General features: G+C 62.0%; 3 protein-coding genes across 5 annotated transcripts; all 3 read right to left on the bottom strand.

Annotated features, from left to right (window-relative positions):
• Positions 1 to 852: 852 nt before the first annotated feature.
• SNRNP27 (small nuclear ribonucleoprotein U4/U6.U5 subunit 27) lies at positions 853 to 3,287 on the bottom strand. Its single transcript, XM_052805574.1, has 6 exons — positions 3,173 to 3,287; positions 2,383 to 2,503; positions 2,115 to 2,227; positions 1,881 to 1,960; positions 1,689 to 1,753; positions 853 to 1,066 (listed from the first exon to the last, which is right to left on the bottom strand). The coding sequence occupies exons 1-6, from the start codon at positions 3,207 to 3,209 to the stop codon at positions 1,012 to 1,014; spliced, it is 471 nt and encodes a 156-aa protein (XP_052661534.1). The 5' UTR covers positions 3,210 to 3,287; the 3' UTR covers positions 853 to 1,011.
• Positions 3,288 to 3,548: 261 nt separating this feature from the next.
• On the bottom strand, positions 3,549 to 14,440 carry ADD2 (adducin 2). Of its 3 annotated transcripts, none has more exons than XM_052805534.1 (16): positions 14,416 to 14,440; positions 13,796 to 13,904; positions 12,875 to 13,065; positions 12,272 to 12,410; positions 11,722 to 11,873; positions 11,039 to 11,119; positions 10,797 to 10,946; positions 10,566 to 10,709; positions 10,360 to 10,458; positions 9,728 to 9,904; positions 9,361 to 9,618; positions 8,760 to 8,879; positions 8,553 to 8,642; positions 8,291 to 8,447; positions 8,070 to 8,198; positions 3,549 to 7,033 (listed from the first exon to the last, which is right to left on the bottom strand). In XM_052805534.1, exons 3-16 carry the CDS (start codon positions 13,055 to 13,057, stop codon positions 6,732 to 6,734), a joined length of 2,181 nt encoding a protein of 726 aa, XP_052661494.1. In that variant the 5' UTR covers positions 13,058 to 13,065; positions 13,796 to 13,904; positions 14,416 to 14,440; the 3' UTR covers positions 3,549 to 6,731. The 3 variants fall into 3 exon arrangements, with proteins under 3 accessions (XP_052661494.1, XP_052661493.1, XP_052661495.1); XM_052805535.1 differs by lacking the exon at positions 14,416 to 14,440 and adding an exon at positions 7,509 to 7,542 and having other exon boundaries at positions 6,921 to 7,033; positions 13,796 to 13,941; XM_052805533.1 differs by lacking the exon at positions 14,416 to 14,440 and having other exon boundaries at positions 13,796 to 13,941.
• A 186-nt stretch (positions 14,441 to 14,626) lies between these two features.
• On the bottom strand, positions 14,627 to 17,313 carry FIGLA (folliculogenesis specific bHLH transcription factor). Its single transcript, XM_052805570.1, is given in 6 exon segments — positions 14,627 to 14,935; positions 15,214 to 15,369; positions 15,603 to 15,710; positions 15,712 to 15,756; positions 16,291 to 16,457; positions 16,460 to 17,313. Coding segments are annotated over 6 exon segments (552 nt in total). The 5' UTR covers positions 16,515 to 17,313; the 3' UTR covers positions 14,627 to 14,914.
• Between the last annotated feature and the right edge of the window lie 1,363 nt (positions 17,314 to 18,676).

Raw genomic sequence — 18,676 nt, 5'->3', positions numbered from 1 at the left:
GGAGCGGGAAGCCGAAAAGGGGGCGGGGCGTCGGCTCCAGCTGGCAACGTGGGGCCGGCAGGGCGGAGCGGGGACACCCCCCGCCCGGGGAAGGAGACCCCCCCGGGGCAGGGACCCCCCCCAAGCAGGGCTCAGGGTCCCCCCCCCAGGCTAGAGACCACCCAATCCCCCCTCCCCGGGGTACCCGCCCCCCCAGACAGCAGGCGACAAGGGGGGGGGGGCCCCCAGCCCCGCTTCCCCCCCCAAACTGATAATGGGGGGGGGGGGGGGGAGAACCAGCCCCCCCCCCCCCGCACCTCCATTTTTGAACCCAGGGCTTCCCTCAGCCTCTCCCCGCCCCCCCCGCAACAGGCTAAGCCGGGCATTAATTAGCAAGAGGTTAATTAGCAAAAGCCAGAAGCCAAAAAAGGGAGCGGAACACCCCCGGGCCTTCAAAAAATAAGCAAAAAACCCAACCAAACAAAAAAGGTTTCCTGCAATAAAAGGGCCCAAACGGGTGCCGGCGTGGCCAGGCACGTTTTCATCCACCGGTATCAATTTATCCGTGTTTGTGCGACGCGGGAGCTGAAGGGTTTTGGGGTGTAAAGTTCCACCACCACCCCCACTCCCCCCGCCACGGCGGGAAAACAACTGGCCGGAGGTTTCCGGCAGGCTCCTCGCTCGCACTTTAGTCCCGAATTAGAAAAATAAAAGGAAAAATAGATAAGGGGTTTTATTGTAATAGGGAACACAGTGTGACGTCAAAAAAAAAACCTAACCACAACACAACGAAATCCCGGCAAGGAAAGAACCGCGAGGGATCCTGTAAAAAAAAAAAACAAAAACGAAGACTCCTGGAAATGGTGACTCGTACCCGGCTCTGGCTGCGGGGCAGGGCGAGCGCAGCCGGATTTGTTGGGAATAAGCCCAAATTCCTCTGAAATCCGGTCTCTCGGAGCCGCCCGGGCGTGCGTGAGGAAGCGAAGCCCTTCTCGGCGGGTGGTTTTTCCCCCCCCCCGAGGGATCCCAGCGTCAAGCGATGAAATCCAGGGGTCTGTTGAATCCTCCTTTTCTGTTCATGTACTGCCTGCGGCCGGAGGGGAGGAACTGGAGTCAGTGTCGGGGACAAACACCACCCCCTCAACCCCGGAGCTCCCAGGTCTGAAGAAATCTGCCCCAAAAATACCTGAGGGTGGCCCATAGGGGAATCAAATTCCCCAGGGATTTGCGAAAAAAAACCCCAAAACCAAGGGTACGAAACCTTGGTTCGAGGACTAAAAACAGGCGCCGGAGCTGGGCAGCACGGCCTGGCTGTACGCTCGACTTTTCCATCAAAAAGGAAACAGAATTAACAAACTGAGTGGGGTTTTTTTGGGGTAAGAAACAGGCAAACGGCGTTGCTTAGGCAGGCCTGCTGCTCTGACGCCGTTCAGGCCGCACCTGGCATGTCCGGCCCATGCGCAAGGTGCTCGTTCGCTCCTCATCTCTCTGCTTTTGCTGTTTCCAGGAGAAACCAGAGGCCTCTCACATCCGTTTGACCGTAAAAACCACAAAGTTGGCCTCTTTCCGAAGGCCCGAGAAGCCAGATCGCCCCCCACCGGCACACACTGAGAGATGGCGGCTTCGACATAGGGCCGTAGTTTCCTCTGCGCTGCGTTACCTCGTCAAAGAAATTCCCTTTCTGTCAGAAAAAAAGGCAGGGCACAAACCTGTACTTCCTCTTCTGGGACACATTGATGGCGTACGCGTTTGCGGCACCATCCACCTTCTTCCCCTGAAAGACATGAGGCAAAAAAAAAAAAAGTCCCCAAACTCAGCGTATTATGCCCCAAAAGGGCACGGCAACACCACCGAGCCCATCAGAGGCAGCCACCGACTCCACCGCGCCGATCTGCACTCACTTTTGTCGTGTCGAAAGAGGCGAAGCCCATTGTTTTCATCATCTCGATTTCCTCTTCTGTCTTGCCCTGCAAATCTTCCTCTGCCGAGGCAACAAAATATGAGAATTTGATGAACGCAGCCGTCGGGGTTCGCCAAAAAAGCATTTTAAATAAGCACCCGTGTGTCCCTGGGGCTGGTCCCAACCCAAGTGGGGAACGCAGGACGTATTTAACGAGGAAAATGTACCCCCTCACCCGTGATCTGACGCTCTTTGCCTTTGGAGTCCTTTATCTCCTTCTTCTCTTCATCCCGCCTCTCCTTCAGCCGCGGCGGGGAGGAGGAGCTGGATCGGTGCCGTCTCGGCGACCTGACGTTGCAAACGCAGGCGGGTTTGCACCTTCCCGGCTCTGCCGTTACCGCAGACGGTTTTACACTATTAACGAGTTCCCACCGTCCCCGTGCTGCCCTCGCTCGGGCTCTCCAGTTCGTCCCCACCCCGGCGTCGGCGTTTCTGTCCCTCACCTGGACCGTCTCCTGTGCGGGGAGCGAGAACGGCTCCTCCTCCTGTCCCTGTCCCGGGACCGGGATCGCTCTCTTCGCCTCCTCTCCCTCTCCCGGGAAGTGGACCGCGAACGCCTGCGCTCTGTTCGGAGAAAGGCAGCGCTGGCTTTAGTTTCCGCTTCGTTACGTCTCTCCCCCTTCGCTGCCTGCTTTTCAAAGAAAATCCCCGTCGACGCCACGACAGCTCCCAAGCGCAGACCCCGTAACAACCCCCTCCTGCCGATCCCTCCGTGGCTGGGCTCCGAGATCCCCGCCAGCACCCACAGAAGTGCGAAGAGCGGCAGGAAAAGCCCTTCACCCCACAGTGGGGTGACCAACCTGTTGGCAGATCGGTCCCTGAAAAGCTGAGGTGCGTGCAGGGGGACGGGAGTCAGCGTGCGTGAGGGGGAGGAAGAGGAGGAAGAGGAGGAGGAGGAGGAGGAGGAAGAAGGGAGCCTCTGCTCTATCCAGAGCGAAGAACCGAAGCCTCATCACCGCCCCCCCCCCCGCCCTGGAGGGGGTTCACCCCCTCGCCCAAGGGTTGGGGGAAGCCCCAGGGCCCTCTCCTGCCCCTGGGCCGGGGGTCTGGGCTCCCCGCCCTGGGCCTGCCTCCTCCACCATCCCCCCCCCGGGCCCGGATCCTTCCCCCCGCCTCAGCTCAGCCCCGTCCCGTCGGAGCCGGATCCGTCCCGGGGCCGGTCCCCCCTCGCCCTACCCCCCCTCTCTCCCGGTTTCCCCCCGCCCGGCTCCCTCCCCTCCATCCCCCCCTCACCGCGCCGCGGCGGCGACCGGGAGCGGCTGCGGCCCATGGCCGCCCCTCAGCGCCCGCACTTCCGGCCGCACGGCCCCTTCCACTTCCGGTTCCGCCGGCCAACTCTTCCCCCCCCCCGTCTCCCCCCGGAACCGGTCCTGCCGCGCTTTGGTTCCGCAGCGAAAACGGTCCGGGCGGGCTCCCCCCGCGGCGGCGGCTGAACCCCCCCCACCCCGCTCCCCATCCCCAGCCGGGGGGTGCGGGACCAGAGCCCCGGCCCGGCCCCGGCTCCAGGCCTAGCCCCAGGCCTCAGCCCCAGCCCCAGCTCCAGGCCCAGGCCCAGGCCTCAGGCCATGACACCCCCTCAGCGCCCCCCCAACTCCACAGCGCTGGCGGGTGCCAAACACAGGGTTTATTTACAGCCAGGCGTTACACAGCGCTTTCCAGCGACGATTGTCAGACACCGGCGGTTGCCCTGATCCAGCCCACAGTGCCGGGGGACACCCCGCTCGTCCTCCCCTCCGGCCGCGGTGGCAGACCCGGGGGGGTAGGGGGGGGCCGGGCAGCCTCCTCTCGGCCTCATTTCGGTGGGTGTTCAGCAACCGCACCTTCGCCGGGGTCCTCCGGGCTGGGCTCGGGGGGCGTCTGCCAGCCCCAGGTGGCGAAACGGGTGCTGAATCCGGTTGAAGCCCCGGCATCGCCCTCCTTGCCTGCGGCATGTCGGCGCATCTGTGGCCAGAGATGGAAATCCGGCCGCTCTTCTTCTCAGCTGAGGGCGCGGATGCGGAGGGCGACGAGTGCCAGGCCCGTGGGCGGCAATCGGCACCTCTCGGGGCACCGGATCAACCGTTTGCCTTGCAGCCGGCAGCCAGGGATACATCCCTGCCTCCCTGCCGCAGAAAACCCACACCCAGAGCACGGCCTGGGGTGGTTGGGTGCAGGCAGCCTTGCCAAAAAGAGATGAGAAGAAAGCAGCGAGACGGGGGCCTGCCTGCAAGCGGCAGGCAGCGGGCAAAACGCTGGCAGGGGAGAGGGGGAACGTGATCCGGAGGGGTGGTCCTGGGGGGAGCGGGGATGCCCTGACAGACTGGGGAGCCGCGGCATCGATGTGATCCTGTATCTGTTTTCTTCTAGCTAAGCGGCGAGGACCCACGTCACGGTGGCGGCCATTGGAGCCTTCCTCCCTGCTGAAGGCACCGGTGTCTCTCGCTTCCTTATGCTGCACGAGACGCCTAACACACCCCAGATTTCCATAGTGAGGGGAAATAAATGCCGGTCTCCTCTGCAAAGGCCCTGGCCCTCGGAAAAAAGGGGTCGCAAAGCCCCTGGGGACAGACCCTCGGAGAAAAAGGGGCCGCAGCCTCCCTGTGGTGGCACTGGCCGGTCCGCTAGTGGGGTGTGTGGCAGTGTTGTAATTCACGTAATTGCCCCGGGACCGACCGTGCCGTCTCGGGGAGGCAATGCGGCCGCCCCTGTGGGGGCTTTCGTGGCCTGGATGACGCAGGGGGACAGGCTGGATGACAAAAATGGCCTCAAAAAGCCTCAAAATCAGTAGCAGTAAACAATACCCCACGGGAAATGGTCACAGAGCTGTGGTTCGCGTCTCAAAGGCTGTCTGCTGAATAGACACTGAATATAGGCGCAAGCACAGGCTGGTGTTCCCGCCTTCCATTGCAGATGGTGAATTTAGGAGCTCGGGGTCCCCCCCCTGCCCCTCCCCGGTCCTTGCAGGAGCGTGATGGGGAGCTGTGGCTCTAACCCCGGCGCTGGAGCTCGGGGCAGACATCAGGCAGGGCAAACACCCTCCCCGAAAACCGGGCTCATGTTGGCCCTGGGGCTCCGGCAACATACCTGCCATCTGTGTATTTTTGCAATTTTTAAAAGCTTTTGACGTTTTACTTTTCAATTCAGAATTTGCCTGGCACGCCCCGTATCGCAGCCCTGCAAAGAAAACCAACCTGTGTTTACAAACCTCCTCTCTTTGAGCCACAGCTGCCTGCGGCCCGCTCCACCCCATGTCCTCGCTGCCCCCCAAAATTGAGGGCCCGTGGGCTTTCTGCTCTTCCAGAGAAAACAAAAGCCGAGAGCTGCCTTGCAGCAGCGAAAAGGCTTTGAAAACACGGTGGTGGTGCATGGGAAATTCATACTGGGGTGAGGAAACCCAGTGCCCTCGGAGGGGGGGTTCTAGGGCTCCCCACTTCAGCCCAAGCCCCCGGCAGACGCTTGGGCTGGGGCAGGGAAGCCCTGTCCCCACGGGCAGTGCTGCCTACGCAGGCAGGCTGCCTGTGCGGGCAGGCTTGGGGCAAGCACCCCTGGAAGATGGCAAACCCCTGTGGTTTGTGGGAGGATGGGGGCTGATCCCCTTGGTTTTGTCCCCTAAATACCAGCGTTGGAGCGGCTCCGGGGCAAATCGGCATCACCGGTTTTCTTCTTCTCTTTGGGCGCAGCCGGGAGGTTGTAACGATGGTCGTGTCGCCGTACGGAGCGCGCTGGAGGCGGGGAGGCCAGGCTGGGTGGGAAGGCAACGTCAGGGAGGATTTTAACTTGTGCTCGGGAGTCCAGAGCTGGGGAAAAGCAACAATCCGGCCTCGGCCGGGTGGACGGGCGCTCGCTGAGCCGGGGGTCAGTGCAAGCAGAGACCCGGCACAGGCACGGCCGCGTGTGCCGGCGTCGCCGTGAAGCGATGGCGGGGATGGGGGCGGTGGCGGCGTCGGCAGTGCCTCTGACTGAAGTGAATCGGCAGCATGTGTTCATCCCGAAGTAGCACTTAGTGAGTGAAGTTTTGCTCAGTTTTAAATAACGCAGACACTTCCCGGAGGCTCTTTTCCTCTCCCTTCTCAGGTGCGGTTGGTGCGGTGCAGCAGGGGCTTTCCCGGCAGCGTGAAATCCTCGTAGGGTGAATATGTGAGACAGTGGCACGAGGAGAAGGGGACTGAAAGTGGCTCTCTGGCTCGGGGAGAAGAAGATTACAATCCAGGAAAGAAAGGCTCCCAGGCCCACAGCCTCGGCCTCTCCTTCGGGGAGAGCAATCCCCCCCACGTTCAGCTTGGTCCGATTCCCCTGGCTAAGCGGTGAACAATTTTGCCCCAGGGGTGAAGCCAGCGCCATTCCAGAGGAGCTTGAAACAGAACATAAAAAAAAAACCAACAAAAAAAACCCAAACAACAAAACACCCTTTTCTTCCTCAAACCAAGCAGATCTGGGCTGCGCCCCACATTTCACGAGGGCTCTGCAAGCGGCGAGTGGGGAAGAAAAAAACCCAACCCTCAGCCCATTCGTGGGAAGGGGCTGGTGCCCAGGAGGGAGAAGGGAGAGCTCGTGGGAGGAGGGAGATCGCAGCGGGTATTTCCCCAAGCGGCAAACAGGGGCCACAATCTTTCGTAAGCTCGGTGACCGCCTCCAAAAGCGGGTGACAGGGGACGAGGTGCCTCGTGCCAGGAGTACCCGGAAAACAACTCGCCTCCGGGGTTTTCGGCTGCGCCTCGGCCAGACGCACGACGCAGGAGCCGTCCCTCCGCCTCGGCGCCTCCGTCCGGAGAGGTTCCCGGCCGCCGCTGCGGCGGGAGGCCTCGGAGGAGACTCAAGATTCGATCTTTTCCTTCTTTTTGCCTTTTTTCAGGAAAGACGGGGTCCGGAATTTCTTCTTCTTCTTAGAGGGCGATTTGGAGGGTGAACCTTCGGGGGAGACGGGGCTGCTGGTTACCGTCTCCTTCTCCTTGGGGGCGTCCGGGTCTGCGTTGGCGGGGGAGGTCGTCCGGCCCTCCCCTTTGCCCAGGCTTTCCTCGGTGCTTTGCTCCTCATCCTTCCCGTTCACCACCGCCGGTGGCTCCTTCTCGGTGGTGGAATCGGCCGGCGCTTGGCCGCCGTCCGCCTTCTTGTCACCTTGTCAAGGGGAAAGGAGAGAGGTGAGGCTTGGGACAGCGGTAGCCGATGCTGTGGAGGTTTAAATCCACCTCCCCAGCTCGCCGGTTTGACCTGGGCAGGAGCAGGATTTGGCCCCTGCGGACGGAGAGCGCTGGGACCCGATCCCCTCCTGCCGCAGGTGCCGCTTTCCTGAGCCTTCCCCCCCCACCTCCCCGCAGGACAAGCGACGGTGGGATGGAGAGCCGGGAAGAGGCAAGCAGGGAGGGCGGCTGGCTCCGTCCCGGCCTCGCCGCTGGAAATAAAGCAGGCAGCAAAGAAAACGAGGCAACCCAAGGCATTTCCTTCTGCGAAACCCTGAGCGGGGCGCCGCTCCCCGCGGGAGCGCGCCTGAAACGGGCCACGGAGAGCAAGGTCACCCCGAGCTAGCGGGGAGCGCGGTCGCCCGCGTCCCTCCTCCCGCAGCGAGGCTCAAGGACGGCCTCTCCGTACTTACTACGGTGACAAGTATTCAGAGTCAGAGGTAACTCCTTGGGTGAAAGCCACACGTGGAGGGAAGAGAAAGGAAGACGTTGTGGAGACAGACAGACACACACCATGAGACACGATGAGAAAGCGAGCAGCCGCGCGCTCCCGCTGCCCTCGCCCGCACCCCGAGACCCACCGCGGTTTGTAGATGCCAAATTTTGCACTTTGGGACGTATAATAACGGGAATATCACACCCATCGGCACCTTAGGAGGGGGACGGAGGTGTTCCCTGCTGCCCCGCAAAGCCACCGGCGGACGCTTAGTTCCTCCTGCTGTGACGTTCGAGGCAAGCGGTGGCTTTGGTGCCTTTGCGGTGTGAATCCCCATCGGTGTTCAGCCCCACTGGAGCATGGACCCCCCCCCCCCCCCGGGGAAAGGCAAAGGGACATGGCGGGGGGTGATATTTATCCACATTGCAGCAGGGTTCGGCTACAGCCACCCTCATCCCCCCCACTTTGTTGCTCACTGGAGACCCCGCTCCTCATCTCCGCTCGGCTGGCGAGCCCGGGCACTCGCCAGCCCACTCACCCTCCGAGGGCTCCGCAGGCGTCGGGGCCGGGCTCTCCGCCGGTGCCACGGCCGGGCTCTGCGGCGGGGAGGCGGGGGGCGATTTGGCGGGGGGAGCCTGGCTCTCCTCTGCCGCGGCGTCCTTCTCGCCTGCCAGCGGAGAGACGTGCTGGCCCCGAGGTCCGCCATGTGCCGGCCCCGAGGGAGATTGGGGATCAGGGCTCCCCCCGTACCCCTCCTACCCTGCAGCCCCAGCTTTTTCCTCTCCACCTCCTGCTTGTACTCCTCCAGCTCCTGGTCGGTGAGCTGGCTGAAGGGGTTCGGGGGCTCCGGCTCGGGGGGTGCCTCCTCCCGGGATGCCTCTTTCGCCTCCGCATCCCCCAAATGGCTGTCTGTGGACTGAAACACCCCCCCCCCCGGAACGGTGTCACCCCTCTGACCGGTGGAATGCCGGGGAGCCAGGAAGGGCTGGGTGCTCCGCGGAGGGGACACGGGGTGACCTACGGGGCTGCGGCTGGTCTCGGCGATCACGCTGGCCAGCAGCTGCGACTGGGGCCCGGCCGACTTCACGTCCTGGCGGTTTTGTTCCCGGATCTGCAGGCGAGATGCCGAGTGAGGATGGGGAAAAAGCCTCCCTCTTCCCCCGGGGTCTGCCGAGACCCCTGCACCCACGTCCAAAAGCCTCCGGGTCTTTCGGGACACGGACCGTACCTTGTTCCTCATCTCCAGCACCTCCTGCGGGTCCGTGTAGAGGGGCACAAACTGGTTGGGGTTCTCGATTCGGATGGGGGTCCCGCTGCTGCCTTTTTCCACCTCGTCTGCTTTCAGCCACTGCATGTCGCAGAGACGAAACCCCGATAAATACATATCGTGGAGAGAGGAGACCCCGATAAACACATGTTGCATAGAGGGGAGACCCCAATAACTGTGTGTTGCATAGAGGGGAGACCCCAATAAATGCGTGTTGCATAGAGGGGAGACCCCGATAAAGCCTGTGGCACTCATCCCCCCGGGCTGGGGATGTGGGATTTTAAAATAAATATTATTACAGAGGGAGAAACAGAAGCGCAAAGGAAAGCTTGTGTTAAATAAAGGCACCAAATGAAGCATTTCTCGCTTCTGGAGGATCCCTGGGCATTTCTGCGCACCAAATTTGGTAGGACCAATAACATCCCAGGCATCTTCCCATCTGCCTTTTTTTTTTTTTGGTACCCAAAGCCCCACCCACCATCCGACTGATGCCTCTCCCCGAGCCAGACCCCTTCCCAAATTAACCCAACAGCCCCCCCGGGATGCTGCGGCAGCTCCGCACCGTCGTCTTTGTCTTCTGGCTGCCGGCGCTGCCCTGCTGCTCCTCGGCCACGTTGACCCTCATGTAGGTGTTGGGGGTGTTGAGCCACCGCGTCTTCTCCTTCTGTTGCTTCTGGGCGTGCTGCCGCAGCGCGGGGACAGGGGCGGCCTCCTCCTCGAAGACGAAGGCCGTCACCGTGGCGGGGATCAGCACATCGCTTTTGGGTTTGCTCTTCTCCTGCACGAAGGGGTAGCGGTAGGTGTAGCCCGTGCGGTAACCCTGGAAAGGCAGAGAGTGCTTGGTCGTCAATAACATAGGGATAAAAAACGAGGGAGTTTTTGTGCGTTTTGGGGGAGCTCGCCGCATTTCGGCAGTGGCTGGTGCTCACCAGGTTGTCCAGCATCCTCATCAGGGCTTCGAATTCGTGCTCGCCCAAGCGACTCTTCTGCATGGGCCCGAAGGTGCTGCCGGCCCAGCGCACCGAGCCCACCTCGTGGGGCCGGTGCTTGGCGCGCTCCAGGATGATCAGGTTCTCCGCGCCGCCGGCGCTCGCCAGCGCCGACACCTACGGCCAAGCCCCGGGAGAAGCAGCTGATGCAGCCGGACGGGGACAGCCCCGGACCTGCCCACGGCTGCCGGGCTGCGCTGGTCTGTCCCATCTCGGGCACCGCGCTGGTGGCAGAGACCTGGCACAGCTCGGGACGTGGTCCCAGGGCACCACGCCGGCTGCAGAGACCCGGCGCAGCTCAGCGTAAGCTGCTGGGACACTGTGCTGGTGGCAGAGACCCGGCGCAGCTCAGTGCATGGTCCCAGCACACCGTGCTGGCAGCAGAGACCTGGCACAGCTCAGTGCAGAGTCTTGGGGCACCGCGCTGTCAGCAAAGACCCAGCGCAGCTCAGTGCATGGTCTCGGGGCAACATGCTGGCCTCAGAGACCTGGCACAACTCAATGCAAGCTCCCGCGGCACCGTGCTGGCAACCGAGACCATACACAGCTCGGTGCACGTCCTGGGTGCTCACCTGGATCTCGCAGGCCGCCTGCAGATGGAAGATGCTGTAGAAGGCCTCCTCGGCGGTGTCGCCCAGCGCCAGCACCCCGTGGTTGCGCAGCACCAGGATCTGCAGCGCCGAGCACGGGGAGGGGGGGACGTCAGCCGGGACCGAGGAGGAGGGGACGGGGATGGCAGGGTAGCCCTCACCCCCCCCAGCCGCCCCGGTCCCCTCACCTTGCAGGTGGGGCCGAGAGATTTTTGGAGCTCGACCCGATCGGCTTCGTCCTCCACCTCCCCGTGGAAGTCGAAGTAGGCGACGTCCCCCAGCAGCAGCGCGGCGCGGGAAATGGGCAGCACGCCGCAGCGCATGGCCGACACCTGCGGTGGAACGAGCAGGGTGACAAACACCCCATCCCCTCCCCAAAATTCCATAGTCCCACCCCCCCCGAAACCCCAATATCTTACTGCGGCGGTGGCCGGAGTGTGCAAGCGGATGATGCAGCGGGCATCGGGGCGGGCGGCGTAGATGGCGGCGTGGAGGCTGAAGCTGCGGGCGTCGGGGGCGAAGCCGGTGCTGCCCTGTTCCACCACGGCCCCCAGCACGTTCACTTTGATCTGTGGGGTGGGGATTTGGGGGCTCAGAGCTGGCTGGTTCCCCCCGCCCTGGGGAGCAGGGATGGGGGGGGGGGGAGGACAGGGATGCTCACCAGGCTGGCCGCTGTCACCTCGCTGCACGCCAGCCCCTGCGGGGCCACCAAGAAATGCTCCTGCTCCTTGCTGACCCGCAGCTGTGCCAGGGAAAAGCCCATGTAGGTATAAAAAAGAAAAAATTAAAAAAAAATCACCAAAAAACCCTCAAGTGCCCCCCGAAAACTTAACCCCCCAAAACCCCAACCCCCCCAAATTCCCCAAACCTCCAAAATCCCCCAAACTCCCACCCAAACCCCAGCCCCAAGGGAAAAAAAACCCAACCCCCCCAACACCCAAAATCCCACCCCCCCCCAAAAACCAAACCCCCAACACCTCCCAAATCCCCCCAAAAAACCAAAACCCCCAAGCCCCCCCAAACCAACTCCCCCCAAACCCCCCCAAATCCCCCCCAAGTCCCCCAAATTCTACCCCCCAAAAAAAAAACTCCCCCCCATAAAACCCCCAACACCCCAAAAACTGCAACCCCTCCAAAACACCCAAAACCCCTCTGAACCCCCCCAAAACCTCTAATCCCTCCAAACCCCCTCAACACCCCCCAAAAACCCAAATCCCCCCCAAACACCCCCAAATATCCCAACAACCCCAAAAACCCACTCAACGCCCTCCAAAACAACCCAACCTCCCCCCCCCCCCCCCAAAAAAAAAGAGCAAGCCCCCCCCGGGGAGTTGGGGTGCTCACGGTGACGGCGGCGTGTCCCAGCTGTGCCCAGCCGTAGAGGTCGAGCAGGCGGTGGATGCTGCCCACCTTGCACCTCATCAGCCGCTCGCCCTTGGCCAGCGCCGGAGCCTCGGGGCCGTGCAGGTCATTGATGGGGGTGACGGCCGCCAGCCCTGGGGACGTGTCACCCCCCCACCCCTTGGTGAGTGGGAGATGGAGGGGGGGGAAGCAGTTTTGTCCCCAAGCCCCAGGGGTTTCCCAGGGAGCAGAGGGCTACCAAGCTGGGTTTGGTGGCCACCAAGGTTTGGTGGTCCCCAAAAACCTTGGGGGCCCCCAAGGTTTTGGAGGTGGCTGGTTGGGGTCTGTGGAGTGACCCCCCGTCCCCCGTCCCCGTGGTCCCGATCCCGTCCCTCCCCCTTTTCCCACCTTTTCTACTAGATATGAAAGGAAAACCAGAGCCCTGCAGGATGTTTTCTCACCTGCAACCCCATAAATTAAGAAAAAACCCTCAAGAATTTCACCAAACCGTTCCCTTTTCCCCCCAAAAAGCCCTTGGCGGGTGCAGCCGTACCCATGGGCGAGGTGGGGAGGACGGCGGGAGACGTGGTGGCCATGAAGTCGGCGATCTGCCGCAGGGCCCAGACGTGGGACGAGTTGTTCCCCTTCTTCATCTGCTCCTGGATGAGACTCTCCAGCTCCTCCCTGAAAGACTGCGGCATCCCGGCCCCGCCGGTGTCACCTCCCCCGGGGAAGGGACACGGTGACCCAACAGGGACCCAACCGGTGGCAGCGGTGTGGGGGCACCGTCGGATCAGTGGTGGCAGCATCACCAGCCTGGTGGCACCAACACCACTGGCTTGGTGGCACGGTGATGGTGGCATCACCGGCTTGGTGGCACGGTGGCGGTGGCATCACTGGCTTGGTGGCACGGTGGCAGCGGTGGCACCGGCAACTCAGTGATAGCAGCACCACGGGCTTGGTGACGGTGACATTGCCAGCTTGGTGGCACCGTGGTGATGGCAGCACCATGGCGATGGTGGCACCGCCAGCCAGGTGGGGACGTGCCCTGAGCCAACACGTGGTGGCATTTGCTTGGGGACAGGAGGGACGGGGCTGGGACGGGAGGGATGGGGTTGGGGACGGGGTTGTGGCCCCGAGAGGTGCCACCCCTCACCGGGCTCTGGAGGATCATGGTGACCCGCTTCTTCTGCTCCATCATGTTGAAGTCCTGCCGCAGGTCGGCCGCCATGTTGCGCGCCCGCAGGTACTCGGGGTCGTCCTCGGCCAAACCCTCCAGATAACGGGGCCCGGGGGCGGGGGGCGAGGGCAGGGGCTCCGGGCTGGCGGCCGCGCTCATCCTGCCGGCTGGACGGACGGACAGACGGCGTCAGTCCCCGCCACCCTCACCCCCTCCAGAAATACGGATTGCGAAGAAGCCACCGCAGATATCCCACAGCTGCGCCCCGTAGATAAGCCCCAGCCGGCCCCCGCCCTGCCTGAAGGCACGAACCATCCGTGTGATGAGTTGGCAGGCAGGGGACACTCAGCCGGGGGGGGTCCCCCGCTGCCTGCACCGCCTGGGCTCAGTTATCCCCCCCCCAGAACCCCCCGAGGAAGCAGCAGTTGAGAACGGGCAACTCGGTGCACCGATGGGAGCAGCACCAGCGACACCCGCCTTTGGGGCGGCTCCCAACCCGGGCCACGCGCCACCGAGGGGTCGACGCCGCGGTGCCGCCGCACGTTTCGAGGACCAATCCCAGCCGCTGCGGACCCCGAAACACCAGTGCTGACCCCCACTTCCCTCCCCACCGCGCACTGGCCGAGGGCATCTTTGATGAAGCATTTTGGGGGGGGGGGGGGCTGCTGCAAAGGAGCCCCCCAAAATACGGGGCTCCACTTGCCCCCCAAAGTATGGGGGGGTGCACATGAGGAGGAGCCAGTTACCCAAACCTCAGCTGCTCCCCCAAATCCCGGGGGACACCCCCCAACAGAGCCCCCCCCCCCATTACTCAGTGCTTTCACCGATGCAAAAGCAGAGCCCCCACCCCCACTGCAGCCCCCCCATCCCCCCCAGTTTTGCTGCTCTGGTACCAACCTGGGTCAGCAGGAAGCGGGGAGCCTTTTCCAGGCTAAAATTCCCGGGGGGGGTCCCACGGTGGCCCCCGGCCAACGCCGGAGAATGAATGTCAGGCGATGGCGAGATCCTGAGCATCCCAGCAGGATTTTCCCCCCCAAGGAAAAGGAGGGAGACCAGAGGGGTCTCTAAGGGCGCCCCCACATCACTGGGTGCTGGGGTGGGGGGGTGTCATCCCTAGGCTGCACACCCCCCCCCCCAGCATCCCCAACCGCCTCCGCCCTCGCCGCACCCAACGCCGCTGCGGCAGCCGCAGGGATGGCAGAGGAGGATAAAAATAATAGGGAAAATTTTTTTTGGGGGGGGGGGGGGCTGCAGCATCGCACCCCCGCATGGATGGGGACTGATGGGGGGGGGTGTCGGGTACCCACCACCCTCAGAGGATAAAGGCCTGGGGGGGGGGGGGGGGGGGGGATGTGCTGCAGCCCCCCAGCTTGGGGGGGGGGGGGGGGGGGGAGACAAAAGAAGGAAAAAAGGTGGGGGGGGCACCCAGCTGGTCGTGTCCCACCCCCCTCCCAGCCCCCCCAACCCTTCCCGGGGGAGGGGGATGCTGCGGCCGGGAGGATGCTGCCATCACCCACCTCCTCCTCCTCCTCAGAGCATCCTGACAAAGAGCCGCCCCCCCCCCCCCCCCCCCCGCGCAGGTCCAGCTCCCTCTGCCGACACGCCACGCGTGGCCCCGCCCCCCCCCCCCGGAGAGGGGGGGTAGAAGAGCGGGGAAGCCCACAGACCCCCCCGGGAAACTCTCGCAAGCATCTCAGACCCCCGAAAAAAGCCATTTTATTACGAGATGTTAATGGGGGGTCACGCGAAATACACCGGTACCCGGCGGGGGGAAGGGGCAGCACCAATTGCTAATTGCCTCGTCATTACAATTAATTACTGCTCTCGCCTCCCCACCGCGTTTTAGGGGGGATGTACCCCCTGTACCCCCCCATTTTGGGGACAGGGCAGGTTGGGGTGCTGGGGGCTGGAGCCTGCCCTGGGACAGGAACCATGGTCCCAAAATTCGGTGCTCGAGCAGGGAATTTGGGGGTGACGCCGGGTCCCCCGTGGGTCTCAGGGGGACACCCCGGCTCTTCAGGGGTTGGCTGGAAAAACCTTCGGAAAAAAAAAAAAGGAAAAAGATTTTTTTCCTCCTTTGGAATATTTTGGGGGGGTAAAAGCTGATTTGAAGCAACCCCCTTTTATGTCAATATAAACCAGAGGCTCCCCCAAAACCCTGAGCCCATGGGTGGGAGCTCCCTGCAAGGGCCATGGGTGCCCCCCACCCACCCCATGGGTGCCCCGTACCCCCGCCACCTCTATGGGTGTCCTGTCCCCCCCACAGGGTGCACCCAACCCCATCGCCCTCGGCCGGGGCTGACCCCCCAACTCACCAGCCCCCCGCTCTCCTGCGGTGGCCCCAGGCAGGGGGGCAGGACGGGGGGACCCCAGGGGCAGGGGGGGACACTGCCAGGCCAGGTCCCAGGGCCCCCCCCCCGGGGCACCTGCCCGCTGTCACCCAGCTCCTGCTCAGCACCCGTGTCCTGCCGCTGGGAAAATGAGGGAGAAGGCAGAAAAAGGGGAATTAGAAAAACATTGAAGTTGAGGTTTCCCACCCCCCACCCCCCCAGAAAATAATTCCATTTTAAAATTTTTAAATCAACTGCAACATGGAAAGTGCCAAACAAGAAAATCCCGATCAGGCCCCCCCAAACCTGCATAGGTGCTAGACGGGGGTTTAGGATGCAGGGTCTCTATTTTGGGGCAATCCCCCCCCCAGTACCTCGAAGCCCCCCGTTTCTTCCAAAACCAGGCGCAGCAGGCGGATGTATTCGGCGGCGGCTTTCAGGGTGTCGACTTTGCTGGGCTTGCGGTCGCGGGGGATGAGGGGGCACGATGGTCTTCAGCTTCGAGAAGCCGCTGTTCAGGTTTTTTATCTGCCAGGAGGAAATAAATCGAGTTACACCCCACGGGGATCCACGGCGGGGGGACCCCAGGATTAAACTGGGCCCTCCTAGAATTAAACTAGGTCCCCCAGGATTAAACTAGGCCCCCAGGAATGAAACCAGGCTCGCCAGGATTAAACTGGGCCCCTCCAGAATTAAACTAGGTCCCCCAGGATTAAACTGGGGTCCTCCTAGGATCAAACCAGGGTCCTCAGAATGAAACTAGGCTTCCCAGGGTTAGACCAGGCCCCCCCCAAATTAAACTAGGTCCTCCAGGATTAAACTGGGGCCCCTCCAGGATTAAACTGGGGTCCACCTAGGATTAAATCACACCCCCCCAGGATTAAACCAGCCCCCCCGCAAAGCGCCTCGGGGCAATACTGCTGGGTGTCCCCCAACTAGAGCAGCCCTGGGGTGGCCCTGGGTTGCCACCATGATGGGACATCGCTTGCAGCCCCCTGGGATTTGGTTTTTGGGGGGTGTGCAGAGGGGTTTTTTTGGGGGGGGGGGGGGGTGTCCCCTCACCCTCTCACGCTCCTTGGCGTTGGCCGCCTGCCGTCGCTCCAGCACCTCCGCCAGGTCCCCGGCTGGCTGGTAGCCCCCGGCCGGTTGCTTGCGCAGGCGGGCGATGGCGGCGGCGCGGGGCAGGGGGCCGTAGCGTTGGCTCAGCACCCCCTCCAGCACCTCGGGGCTGGGGTGGGTAACAGGACCCCCACTGGATGCCCCCCAGTTCCGCTGGCCTCCCCCATACCCAGGAAAGCGGACAAATCCTGCAGCACAACCTCACCCCACCTGTGCTGCCTCCAAAAAGGAGCAAATAATTAAAAAAGGCCTTTAAATACCCTGGGAGCCCAACGAGCTGCAGGTGGGGCCCAGCCCAGCCTAACGAGCGGGGTGGGTGCAGGGATGGGATGGGGCTCAGGCTGTGCCTCACTTTCCCCACTCAGCAGTTGAGCCCCCAAAGCCAGTGGCCACAAAGCCTTGACCCGAAAAGGGACCCGAAAATATTCCCAGGAGCACAGGGGGGACCCTTATGGGAGGGGGGACGATGGATAAGGCCTGACGCCCTGGGGATGGGCAGCTGGCATTGCTCCACAGGGAGAACGGGGGGTTTGTTTGGGAGGCTTCGTGTGTCCCTAAAGAGGTGGGAAACTCTTTTGGGTGGGGAAAATAAAAATATGAGGAGTTTAATAATGGCGGGAGCTGTTTCGGTAGATGGCAGTGTTAGTCCCTGCGATGCTGGAAACCTCAGGGTGGCCGGAAAAAAGAGGAAAATTCCCCTTTTGCCCACCAAAAACCGAGACCACAGGTCACCCCGGGTTATTCGCTGTGGGGGGAGCCTCATCCCAGCCCCATTCCCGGGATGGTTTTCCCCCTCCCGAAACACTGTCCATCCTCCCCTCTGGTGCTTTTGGGGAGAAAAGCCCCCCCAAGGCGGCTCGCCCCGCTTTTCCCGGGGCGGTTTAGGGAGCGGGTGTCCCGTGGGGTGTGTGTGGGGGACAGACGTGTTTCCTGTGCAGGGCTGCAGCCGCTGTGCCTCAGTTTCCCCAAACCTGAAAGCACCTGGGGGGGCTGAAAACCATCCCTGGGCTGCAGCAGAGTCCTGCCATTTTGTTCCTCACCCGGAGGGAGACTGGAGCTGGAGGAGCAAATTGCAAAGAAACCCCCAAATGAGCCCCAAAATGAGCTTGGAGACGCCTGGAAGGCAAACGAGCTTTTATTAGAACCTCACAAAACCCAATTTTTTCCTCTTTAATGCTCCATAATGAGCTTCCCCGTCCCGCAGCCGGATCCGGATAATCACATTATTACTGCCCAGATCACGGGGGGGGGAGTGGATCTTACAAATTAATCCGAGGGCAAGTGGGTTTAAAGACACCCCCAAAAAAAAGGTCTGTGCACACCCACTCACTTTTATTCGAAAGTGGCAGCATTCAAGGGGGGAATTAGGGCTGCTGAAATCCTCCGCCTCCCGGCAGCCGGGGTTTGCTCCTTTCCCCTTGTTTTATAGTTGGGAAAATTGCCCCAGTTTGGATGTTTGTGGATTAAAAATCGAGGGAAAAATGGAAAGTGGGGGGAGGTGTGGTGGGGGTGGGTGACAGAGGGGTTTGGGGGTTGCTTGTGCAAATGGGATTTCCAGGGGTCTTGCCCTGATGGGAAGCGAGCAGATCTGAGTGGTTAAATTATTAGGAGTCAGGGGTTATTAGGGGGCACAGTTACTAGGGACCATGGTTTTTAGGGGTCACAGTTATTAGGGGTCATATTTTTTAGGGGTCACAGGTATTAGGGGTCACAGTTATCAGGGACCATGTTTTTAGGGGTCATGTTTTTTAGGGGTCACAGTTATTAGGGGTCACGGTTGTTAGGGGTCACAGTTATTAGAGGTCATGGTTATTAGGGACTGTGGTTTCAGGGCTCGTTTTTTAGGGGTTGTGTTTTTTAGGCGTCACAATTATTTGGAGTCATGGTTATTAGGGACCATGTTTTTAGGGGTCACAGTTATTTGAGGTCAGGGTTATTAGGGGTCAGGGTTATTAGGGCTCAGAGTGATCAGCCCTTGCTCACAGCAAGCGCAGGGGAGCATCTGCAGCGGATGGGGATGCTGCAAAGTCAGACAGGAGTTTATTTTCGGCCCCTCCACTCCATTTTCTGCTTCTGCCGGCCCGATGTGCAACGAGTGCGGCCGGACGCAGCCCGCTGAAAACAGCAGCAGCCTCACGGAGCCGGCGTGAGCCAGGGGAGAGCAGCGGTGAAAGGCCGGTGAGGGAAAGGTCAGAGCTCCTCCAGCAGCGAAGCCTCTCCAGCGCGTTCAGATAACAGCTTGAGTCGCCCCAACCCGGGCTTAGGGCATACCCAGGATTTCTGAGTTTTGGGGGTTTCTCCCCAATTTCTGCCCCCCTGGGGTCGCAGC

The sequence above is a fragment of the Harpia harpyja genome, chromosome 13 (genome assembly GCF_026419915.1).
Source record: "Harpia harpyja isolate bHarHar1 chromosome 13, bHarHar1 primary haplotype, whole genome shotgun sequence".
Classification (NCBI taxonomy): Eukaryota; Metazoa; Chordata; class Aves; order Accipitriformes; family Accipitridae; genus Harpia; species Harpia harpyja.
This window is presented reverse-complemented; position numbering and strand designations above follow the sequence as displayed.

Coding starts and splice junctions, on each gene's coding strand:
- SNRNP27 (XM_052805574.1), bottom strand. CDS start 3,209: ATGGGCCGCAGCCGCTCCCGGTCGCCGCCGCGGCGCG. Junction 1,961..2,114: donor CAAAGAGCGTCAGATCACGG/GTGAGGGGGTAC, acceptor TTGCCTCGGCAG/AGGAAGATTTGCAGGGCAAG. Junction 1,754..1,880: donor CCTCTTTCGACACGACAAAA/GTGAGTGCAGAT, acceptor CATGTCTTTCAG/GGGAAGAAGGTGGATGGTGC.
- ADD2 (XM_052805534.1), bottom strand. CDS start 13,057: ATGAGCGCGGCCGCCAGCCCGGAGCCCCTGCCCTCGCCCCCCGCCCCC. Junction 11,120..11,721: donor TGGGACACGCCGCCGTCACC/GTGAGCACCCCA, acceptor TCCCTGGCACAG/CTGCGGGTCAGCAAGGAGCA. Junction 9,619..9,727: donor TGAGGATGCTGGACAACCTG/GTGAGCACCAGC, acceptor CTGCCTTTCCAG/GGTTACCGCACGGGCTACAC.